Source organism: Danio rerio, chromosome 23 (assembly GCF_049306965.1).
Source record: "Danio rerio strain Tuebingen ecotype United States chromosome 23, GRCz12tu, whole genome shotgun sequence".
Taxonomy (NCBI): domain Eukaryota; kingdom Metazoa; phylum Chordata; class Actinopteri; order Cypriniformes; family Danionidae; genus Danio; species Danio rerio.
Window position 1 is genome coordinate 5,190,795 of NC_133198.1, and position 11,706 is coordinate 5,202,500.

The 11,706-nt window shown below is 37.3% G+C and overlaps 1 protein-coding gene across 1 annotated transcript in view; it reads right to left on the reverse strand.

Annotated features, from left to right (window-relative positions):
• Positions 1-618: 618 nt before the first annotated feature.
• Positions 619-11,706, reverse strand: part of pnpla1 (patatin-like phospholipase domain containing 1) — a 17,309-nt gene continuing 6,221 nt past the window's right edge. Inside the window, exons 4-9 of the mRNA XM_073939756.1 lie at positions 11,609-11,706; positions 9,969-10,029; positions 7,073-7,273; positions 6,862-6,994; positions 3,833-3,955; positions 619-3,751 (exon numbers count right to left, since the gene is read on the reverse strand). The exon at positions 11,609-11,706 is cut by the window's right edge and continues 112 nt beyond it. Coding sequence (XP_073795857.1) covers positions 3,496-3,751; positions 3,833-3,955; positions 6,862-6,994; positions 7,073-7,273; positions 9,969-10,029; positions 11,609-11,706 — 872 coding nt within the window. The 3' untranslated portion in view covers positions 619-3,495. The remainder of the gene's footprint in view (positions 3,752-3,832; positions 3,956-6,861; positions 6,995-7,072; positions 7,274-9,968; positions 10,030-11,608) is intronic.

Genomic DNA, 11,706 nt, shown 5'->3' on the forward strand with positions numbered 1-11,706 from the left:
TATAAAAGGGACTAAGCCGACAAGAAAATAAATGAATTAATGAAATTAGAAACTTCTAAGTTAGATCCATTGCTGGACATTGTTGCCGTATGGCAACATCTCATAAAGTACCTCAAGCATTCCTTTTCTCACAGTTTTTTTTTTTTTTACAGAACTTCAAGTTAAGCCATTCTAAGAAAAGAAAAACAGTCACATTTTTTTTCATATAAATCATAGTGCGTGCAGTAGAGGGTTTGGAGAAAAAAATGTCTTTATAAATGGTGAGCGTGGAAGAATGGCAGCGTTTGTTTGTGAGTAAATGTGAATGACAGTAGTGGTTTCTGGAACTGTATTAGCCACCCTTGACATTTCAGGAGGTCCAGGATAAAAACACTGAACACCGTAGCTAATCTATTCAACCAATTCCTGGAGTTTGAAGTCAGAGATTGACGCAATCAGTCCTGTGATTTAGCCACCTATTCATAAGTTGGCTTGAGTAGGTGCAATATGAATTCTGAACTGCGTTTAAGTGGATCTTACAGGCAAACCTCCACTCCTTTTCACTTATATGATTTATGATTTACAATCACATTTACAGTATGTCTGAGTACTCTTCAAAACAACACAAATAAAACAATGTTTACTTTAAGCAGTTTGAATATTTATTTAAAAGGCAATAACACAGATCCATGTCTGCAAGCACAGACAGATTTCATGTTTTCTTTTGTTAGAAAATTATATTAAGCAGACAACAAAATTATATATATTATTTTTGTAACAATGCTAAAGCAAAATTACTCTCGATTGCAATTGACGCTGAAAACAGCTCCTGTCCCGCTAGTCCCTGAAGGCGTACACATACACAAAACTATATGGTGATTTTTAGGGGGCAAGCACCAAACGTGCATTCTGGTTCTTCTTATTATTTTATTCCAGCTTCATTCTCTTCTTCTTCTGCTCTGGGAGTCTATGGGAGCCCTATGAACCGTTTGCGCAAACTTTGTCACACTGATAGACGACAGTCTGATCTTCAACCACAACACATTTGAACTCTCGATAACACTTTATAATAGCTACACACTATAAATCATTTATTAAGCATTAGCAAATAGTGAATTCATTAAATGTTAAGCATTAACTCTACATTATTAAACGTTAGTAAGCAGTTTATAACTGCAGCTACAAATTCTCTGTTCTTGACTTACAAACATATTTAAAATGTGCTTAATAATTGTACTTTCAAACTGTGTTAATGATTTATTTTTCATTACTAAATTGAGTATTGGATTTTTTACAAACCATTTGTATTTAAGAGCAGTTGAGGGTTTTTAGGATCATTCAGAATGAGTTAGTAAATGATTAATAAACTATTGAAATCAACATTTATATGTCTTATTATTCAGGCATATATTAATGGTTACTATGTATGTTAATAAATGCTTTATTAACTCAACTTCATCTAATTTTGTGACCTGATCTAAAGTGAGGACTATTCATGCTTTATAAATCCTTTATAAATGACAAATAAAGGCTCAGTTAAATTCTAAACAGGGAAAATGACATTATTCATTCCTATTCAATTCAAGATACACAAATGAAACTGTACTTCAAACGAAAAATAAATCTTTGCAGCCTTATCTAAAATAAAATCACTGCAGAGTTTAAACATTACATTTTATTACATTGTTAAATTATTATATTGTTGTTTTTTTCCAGTTTTGTGTCGTATTTTGACACTTCTGTTATTCAGCAACGTTTAAACTTTACATTCATTTTACTTTTTAAAAAAGATTGCAAATGTTGTTGTTCATTTGATTCTGAGCCTTTAAAAGTCATTTATAAGGGATTTATAAAGCATAATCAGTCCTCACTTTAGATTGGGTCACAAAACCACATGAAGTTGAGTTAATACAGCATTCATTAACATATTAGTTGACTATTAGTATATGCCTGAATAATAAGACATATAAATGTTGATTTCAATAGTTTATTAATCATTTACTAACTCATTCTGAATGATCCTAAAAACCCTCAACTATTCTTAAATACAACTGGTTTGTAAATAATGCAATACTTAATTTAGTAATGAAAATAAATCAATAACTAAGTATGAAAATACAATTATTAAGCACATTATATAGGTGCTTATAAGTCAAGAATAGAGCATTTGTAGCTGCAGTTATAAACTGCCTAGTTTATTAATATAGAGTTAATGATTAACAAATTATGAATTTACTAAAAGTTAATGCTTAGTAAATGATTCATAGTGTGTAGTTAATATAATGTGCTACCGAACTCTCTAACGCAAACTTTCTAGCACCAGCACTTGTTCAAAATTTCACTTATGTTTATTATTAAAACTTTTGAACCAAAAGAGCTACAATCAAAATGATTTTTTCCTGATTCCTGGGCTCAGGCCGATTCAAAATTCACCCTATGACGTCATTTTCTTTCATGATTTATTTATTTATTTTGTGCTATTTCTATGTTCCTAAGTCCTAGGCCATTTGATTGATTTTCACCAAAATGTAATCACATGATCTACAGAACATGTTGACCAACATTTTTTGAACTCATGTTGATTAGACCATTTTTTTATTAACTCCACCGCTGAGACTGCAGCTCTGCACAAGACGTTTGGCCAGTGGGGAAATTAAAATGGTCATGCCCAACTGATTCTGGTTTCGCCAATCAGTGATGTTTTTTTCCCTCTCCCCTGTCGCCTCTAGCTTGCTTGGTTTGGGATTGGTAGAGCTACTCATCGATGAATTTGCTCTTCAGTGTTTAGGCTCTCAGTAATGATTTTACACCACACTAAACTGAGCTAAACTGAACTGAACTTAAACACTAAGATGCTAGATGCTCCAGGATTGGCCAGCCCAGTCACCTGACATGAACATGATTGAGAAAACGTGGGGTAGGAAGAAAGAGGAAGCATGGAAAACGAAACCAAATAGTAATGAACTCTGGGAGGCATGCAAGACGACTGCCTTTGTCAATAAATAAATGTATGAATCCTTGGCAAACCGCATGGAAGCAGTCATTCAAGCTCATGGAAGTCATACAAGACATTAAACTTGGATCTCATAGCACCACTACTTAATTTGCTGACGTATTTTTGTATTTGCAGTAAATTTGTTTAAACTTTTCTCGCACCAAAATTTGACTTTTTAGTCTTATTTAAATGATACATCTTTTTTAGGTGAAACTAATTTATTTCAATGCTTTAAACATCATTTGGGAGGCTTTTAGCTTTTCACTTGAGCTATTTCTAACACCCATTGATTAAAAGTCAGGTTAATAGCAGGTGTTTCAACAAAATAGTTAAGCGACAAAAGTTTTGTCAGGGACTGTAGAGCAATGGTGTGACCCTTTCACAACCCAGTACTGAGCTGTGATCTGGTGGTTGAGGACCCCTGATCTAGAGCATTGTTTCAAATGTTAGTACATATTTGAATACGAATTCAGTATTTAGCTTTTAAAAAAAATCAATGCTTTCACATTTCTTGCACAGTTTTAACTCGTTTTTTTTGCAGCCACTTGTTGCTGTAGTGTGTGTTGCACCTCTATCTTGCGTTTTCTCCATTTGCTCTCTGCCTCTAGTAAAAACAGGACTGCGTAGAGTTTTGGCAGGGTCTGAGCCATAGAGACACTCCCCAGGACAATAGAAGAGGCCTCTCCATTCATGTTGGAGGAGACCTCATGTCTCTCAGCCTTCTCTCTGGACCTTCGGTGCTCATCGTGAACTTGCTCAGGTAGAAATTTGATCAGACTGATGAAAAAGTAACCGTTATTGTATTTCTGTACTGTAATTATAATGCAAATGTTAATACTTTGGGGTGTCTGTGCTTACATGTCTCCAAGGGCTTTCCTCAAAGTGGAAAAATAGATGTTCAGTACAAACATCATAAATACTTTCAAGCTATGCCAGAGCCAGTACGACACAACTGCAGCATCGGAGAGCCAATTCTGGTACCTGTAAAACAACAAATTCAATCGTGCAGATTTTGGTTAAAACCATTATTATTGTCATCAATGTATAGCTCTGAATGCAACTTTTATGCATTTAATTAAAATTAGTGATGGTTCAAAATAATTTTTGTATCAAAACAACAGAACCAGAATGTACGCTTATTAATAATAATAATAATTAAAAAAAAGTATGGCGGCTCAGTCGTTGGTGGTGGTTAGCATCACATAAAGTATGCTGGTTTGAATCCCAGCTGAACCCCATGGCATTTCTGTGTGGAGTTTGCATGTTCTGCCCATATTTGCATGAGTTTCCTCCAGGTGCTCCGGATACTACCAAAGACATGCAGTATAGATGAATTTGATAAACTAAAATATTGGCCGAAGAGTGTGTAAATAAGAAAGAGTGTATGTGTATTGGGCGAGGCAGTGGCGCAGTAGGTAGTGCTGTCGCCTCACAGCAAGAAGGTCGCTGGTTCGAACCTCGGCTCAGTTGGCGTTTCTGTGTGGAGTTTGCATGTTCTCCCTGCCTTTGCGTGGGTTTCCTCTGAGTGCTCCGGTTTCCCCCACAGTCCAAAGACATGCTGTACAGGTGAATTGGGTGGGCTAAATTGTCCATAGTGTGTGTGTGGATGTTTCCCAGAGATGGGTTGAGGCTGGAAGGGCATCCGCTGCGTAAAAACTTGCTGGATAACTTGACGGTTCACTCCGCTGTGGCGACCCCGGATTAATAAAGGGACTAAGCTGACAAGAAAATGAATGTATGTGTATTTCCCAGCACTGTTGGCTCACAAGTTAGTTTAGGGTGCTTTCACACCTGCCTTATTTAGTTGGGGTTGAATCACTAGAATTCGTTTTCCCTTTTGGTGCGGTTCGTTTGGGCAGGTTTGAATGTAGCAATCGTACTCGACTGCGAACCAGAAGCGGACCAAAAAAGCGTACCGAGACCTGCTTGAAGAGGTGGTCTCAGTATGTTGTCAAACGAACCCTGGAGTGGCTAGTTTGTGGTGAGAATATGATGCGAACTAAAACAGGCCCAACCGCAAAAAGTACAGCGCCTTTTAGACTAATCCAGCTGCTGTAGGCCGATGCGCTGTGCATTATGGGATGTGAAGGAAAAATATTTGTTATCACCGCTTTACCAAATGAAGGTGAGAGAAGGAAAAGCATCACCTGATGGATCGTTGGTAATATTTCTACAAGATGACCATGTCGCAGTTTAGCTAAATTAATTCACTCCTCCCCCTAAAGTGACGTGCGATGCATTAAAACATTGTTTTCCAGCAGCAGCTGCGCTTCAGTCTCAAAATGTATAGTTTGTCTAAAGTGATGTATGCAAACTGTATAGTATACTATGACCAGGGATACAATCAGTCAGCGCAGTCGTCTCTCCATAGTAACAAGCGACATTTTGTGTCTGCCGGTTTGTTTACTTGCGGGAGTTGGTCAGTGAATTCTGACCAATCGATAAGCAGTCTAGGAATTATGTTCAACAACATCTGGCCAATGAGTGATGTGCATTTTGGTTCTTTCCAACTGGTTCGGACCAAAGCCAGCAGTGTGGTGTGAAAACAACCCAAAGACGACAGAAAATGCTACAATGCATCATTATTGCCCTTGGTCCAGACCAAATAAACCGAACCACAGATGTTAAAGCACCCTTACTCTCAGCGCTGGGTTGCTTCTGTAAGGGCATCTGCTGCATAAAACATATGCCTAAGCAATTGGTAAGAAAACCAAGACTGCCAAGATGCCCCTAATGCCTAGTTCAGACTGCGTGATTTTACCCCCGATTTTGGCTCGCCGACAGGTTTTGAGAAATCGCCGACAAATAATGTCTGAAATCACAGGCAAATCGGTGCTCGTGCACGTGAGTGACAATCACACAGTATGAACTATCAAAGACGCGATCTGACAGAATCGCCGATGAGTCGCCGATGCCTGTGAGATATTTGGCATGCTAAATATCTGGAGCTGTCGGCGATTGAAATCATGTCGTGTGAATTGAGTTTTGCCTGAAAATAACATCAGAGATCGCCTATAGCCAATGAGAGAGCAGCATTCACTTGCGTGTGCGTGTGTGTATACCTGCTGCAGGCCAGCGGGAGGCTGGGGGAGAAGTTAAAAGCGCTCTTTTTCGGTTTATTTGGACCCACGAAATGGAGGAAAAACTAGTGGAGGTTTGACAGGACTCAGGAGCAACCGTGTCTGTTTGACGTTTCATACAGAAAGAAATTAGTTTATTAACAACGTTGAGGAGAAATGGCTAATTCCCTTTAAACCCAGGTGAGCAAATATGTACATTTTCCACCCCATTGAAGGCTTCCTACTCATTATGTAGTTAATAACAAAAGATATACTACGTGTTTTTGGTTGTGAGACGTAATTTGGACGAAGTTGTCGGCGATTCTTCCTATAGTAAAGTCATGCAATGTGAAAGCCCCTGTTGCCGAACCATCTTGCAGTGTAAACAAAGCAGCGATGAAACGCTAGCCCAGATAGTCATGCAGTGTGAAAACATCTGTGACACGACTACTTTGAAAATCATGCAGTCTGAACTCGGCATAACTAGGGCTTAACACGCCGGATCCGGCACCTCTAAAATCTGATCCGGCTCCTCATTTTAACGATCCTCCTCCTCAACTGCTCTTCTCCCCCGTCATCACCCCCCCAACTTTCTTGTATAGTTTCTACTCTCCATACTCGGGTAACATGCCCGATAACCCCGTTACCCCGATCTGTTCCTAGACCTCGCAATTCACAAATTAAGCACTGCCCCTAACCATAACCTTGAGTTATTTTTTTGAAAATAGGTCAGGTTTTTTATCAAAACAAAAAGTTGCATTCAGCTGCATTGTGAACATGTGCATTGCAAACACAAGTTTCGAAAATGAACTGAAGTTGGGTGCATACCTGTCCCATAAGTTGGTGATACTCCAGATTGGCAATGTGAACAGTAAGAGCACATAGGAGAGCAGCCTCTGAAGCAGAGAGATTTTAGAATTACCGATGATCTCCAGCTGACTCATGATGTTACACAGCAGCACTAGAAAAGAAAATACTCGTTTTACTCTTCTATAATCATTCATCCATCATCAGAAATGCACACGGGAGACTACAGTACCTTCCTGGACTTTTACTGGGTTTGGACTCACAGATGAGCAATCTCCATTGATGCTCTTGTCTTCGGGCTGCTCTGGCGAGTCTTTTTGGGATTCGTCTTTTTCAGCCTCATTAGTCTGTGTTAACATCCAGTGATCTGAGCTCAGTGAATCATCAGACACATCCGACTCCTTTCTCCTCTGAGGGTACAATGGCAAAGCATCTGTCGGGGTGTTGGAGACAGTTATTATGACAGAGCAGCCAAAAGCAAGTGAACAGGGGTTGCATAAACTGCATAAAACGTTCTTCAAGATGATGCAATAGTATCTGGATGCAGCCTTTATGATGCAAGCTGAGACTGCATCACTCAGCGATGCAATGTCAGACACAATGCACTCAAATGGAGCTAGTGACGTCACTGTGACGGGTAGGGTTAGGGGTGGGGTTAGGTGAGCCTATTAAAAAGCATTGGATGCAGCCCAGATTGCACTGCAGCAGGTCTGCAGCCAGACCCCTCTCAGATTATGATGAAGCCTTTATTTGTTACATACACTTTCACATGCTGCAGAATTGGACCCCCTCTCACCATACGCAAACATCACACCTTTCAGGGGAAGACAGGTCAGACGAGAGGTAGCTTTTTAGAAAGAGGAAATAAGACACATTTGGGAAAAAGGGAGGTGAAAAAAACCCTCTCACACTGGCCTTTAATTAGGGCAGTGTGAGATCAGGAGGAAAAAGCCCCAGCAACCAAGCACATAAACACATAAACATAGACATAACATCGTAACAGGGGATGTGGATATAGTCCAATAAAGACAGCAGCCATTTGGTCCTACCGCTATGAGTGCTGGTCACAAACCCACTTACCCACACTGATGGGTGAAAGCACATGAAGTTGCGGGATGAGGGGCTAGGTAGTTACTAGCTGCATTTCCACTGTCGGGCCCCTGCTGAAAAATCCAGCTTAAACCAGCCTAGGCTGGTTGGCTGGTTTTAGCTGGTTGACCAGGCTGGTTTTAGAGGAGTTTTGGCCATTTCCAGGCTGGTTTTCAGCCATTTCCAGCCTGGTCCTAGCTGGTCAGGTTGAAAAATGACCAGCCAAATCCAGATAAAACCACTTGACCAGCTATGACCAGGCTGGAAATGTCTGGAAACCAGCCTGGAAGTGGCCAAAACCCCTCTAAAACCAGCCTGGTCGACCAGCTAAAACCAGCCAACCAGCCTAGGCTGGTTTAAGCTGGATTTTTTAGCAGGGGCCAGTGAGAGCCAGGGCTTTTATCTGGCCGGGCCGGGCCAATCGCCCAGGAGGTTGAGCAGTGAGGCTGAAATCATGTCGCGTTTCCACTGTTGGGCTAGTAGCTCGCAGCGTGTCACGCAAACCCCGCCCCCAGAACGTCCCCCGAATCAAATGTCACACAACCCGTCCACTTCAGCGGGAATCAGGCAGATAAAGCACACCATCGCATCATCACTAAATGAGTAAAATGAAGACAACCGAAACAAACAAACGACACGTTACTGTACAGAATTACATTGTATAACTATACTCACAGGGCTGTGTGTTTTTATTCATTATATTCAATTACTCGCCGACCAACTGTTGGCATTGTGCATCGAGTGGTCTCGCCACTAATGGAGGGACCCAGGGCAGTGAGAGCACCCATCCATATTATAAAACCACATAAATTCTCTGGTAATAACTCGGTTTGAAATGTATTTTTTAACATCCTTGTTCTGATAGACGTCATCAAACATTCAGCCCAAATGCTCCGGAGAGACCTAAAACATATACATTTTTCCCTATAGGCTATATCACACTTAATAGGTAATTTATTTATTTTTAAATTAATTTATTTAAAAATGTTGCATATTATTCGGTGATCTAAAGCAAAGTGTTAAGTGTTTCAGCACATAAGAGAAAGTAACAAAATATAGCCTATAATTTGTTCTGCTCTGCAGCGTTTCACTAATAAAGCTCTATATTTAAAATGTCATTTTTTAATTTTACCACGTAATATAAAAACATAAACACTTATTTGAGGCCATAAAACACATTTTGTATTTGCAGGACTGGATGACAGAAAAAAGGTAGCCTAGTTTCTGCTTTCACTTACCCAAAAGATGCTCTGTTTGCACAATTTAATTAATATTGTATTCAAATACTTTAAAATAATATTTCAAACCTCCTTCTGTGTTTATTGTTTTTAGAAAATATCTAAAATCTCTTTTTCAGATAGGCCTTTGTAAAATAAAAGTTTAATATGGCTTTAAAATGGTTTGATTTATGTACTGCATATACCTACATTGTTATAGCTTGCTTTTATTTGTTTTATATTGGTTTATTTATGTAATGTGATTTTATTATATGTGATATTTGTAATTCTTTAAATTATTTCAATATAGCTTAGGCTTTTTTATCAAGATAAGGAACTATTGTTTTGAGTCAACAAAAGTGGACACGTAAGTTTTTTGTCTTTCTGTTGTCAGTGTTATTGCTTGCATAACTTTATTTAAACAATGTGATTCCAGTCATAGGAAAATAGTGATCAAAAGTTTTTTTTTTGAAGAAGAAAATAAGAAGAAAAGGTGCTCTGCTTTATAGGGCTGCCTTTATTCAATCAAAATTACAGAAAAATTTATATGGATTTTTTTTACATAATATTAAATAATATCAACGTTAAATAATATCAATACAATTATGGAGTCTTTACTTGTTATTCCTTGATTGATCACATTGTAGATTATCCAACAACTCCAAGCATTCATGTTCTAAAAGCATTGTTACCTTGTTGTGCCATAGGAACAAAATAATATTTTATGCATGTACCGTATGTATGTGTGTATAGTAAAGTAAAATATAAGTGAATAAATTATAAACTACATGTTTATGTGTTAAATGTGATGGTAAAACTTACTGTTTTGCTGTAGAAAGAATACAGTATCTTGGTATCCACTGTAGAAAGCCTTCTTCAAAACCTGACAATTATCAATAAATGCATTTAAATACAGACAAAACGCTTGGTTAAGGGAATCTCTGAACTACTATATTCGTAACAGTTATGTGAGACTCCTTTTGTCCCAAAATTATATATATATATATATATATATATATATATATATATATATATATATATATATATATATATATATATATATATATATATATATATATATATATATAATTATTAGCCCCCCTTTGAATATTTTTTGTTTAACAGAGCAAGGACATTTTCACAGTATGTCTGATAATTATTTTTCTTCTGGAAAAAGTATATTTGTTTTATTTCGGCTAGAATAAAAGCAGTTTTTATTTTTTTAAAAGCCATATTAAGGACACAATTATTAGCCCCCTTTAGCTATTTCTTTTCTTATAATAGGTAATCTACAGAAAAAAAAACTATATAAAATAAATTACCTAATTACCGTAATCTACATAGTTAAGTTAATGAACCAAGTTAAGCTTTTAAATGTCACTTTAAGCTGTATAGAAGAGTATTGAAAAGTATCTAGTAATATATTATTTACTGTCATCATGACAAAGATAAAATAAATCAGTTATTAGAGATGAGTTTCTCTCCCTTAAACAGAAATTGGGGCCAGAAATAAACAGGGGTGCTAATAATTCAGGGGGGCTAATAATTCTGACTTCAACTATATATATATATATATATATATATATATATATATATATATATATATATATATATATATATATATATATATATATATATATATATATATATATAGTTGATTTTTTTTTCTCAGAAAACATATTTCTAAATTGCTGTTGACTTGAAAAATTATCACCAGATATTGATAACAACAGCTTAAAGACGACTCTCATGTTTAGAATGAAGTTAGATGCATTGCTCAGGTGTGAATTTTCACAGACTTCAACAGAGTGTAAAAATCATGATCTTTCTGGGGTCTCGTCTATCAAATCTGAGCTTTATTTTGTATTTTCTATTGGATTCAAGTCATATGATTGCCTGGGACATTCTACAGCTTGATTTTCTTTCTCTGAAAGCATTTAAAAGTTTTCTGTGGTTTGGATTGTCTTGCTTAAATGTCTAGTCTGGTTTCATCTTCATCATTCTGGTAATGCAAATGTTGGACTGAAGCAGCTAATATTATTTACATTGACAGAGGGTTGCTGAATAACTACGGAGAGATTTCAGCTGTTGTCTTGGCTTTCACTGCCTTTTTATACTTCCCTTTCTTCATGTGTTCAATACTTTTTTTTTTTGTTATTTCATTTTAATACACAACACTTTTTTTCTTTTTACATATGTATTTCTTTGGTTGTTATCAACATCTGGTGAACATTTCAAGTCAACAGCACCTTAAGAAATATGTTTTCTGAGAAAAATGGTGATGTGCTGAATATGTATTTCCCCCGCTGTTTATGTGCAAAGTGCAGTTAAATTGCAACTTGTCATCGTAATGTTCTTTGGATGTCTAATAATGTTTCTTCAAATACATTTCTGTAAAAAAAGCTATTTTTATTCGTCCAAGTGGACAGTAAAAGCTCTAAAAAAGCTCCACACAAACTCACCCTCCAGTCTCGAGCGAATATGGCATCCACCAGTCTGATGAAGTTGGTGAGTGAGCACTGGAAGGCCAGCTGCTGGATGATGGCATCACAGAGGCTGG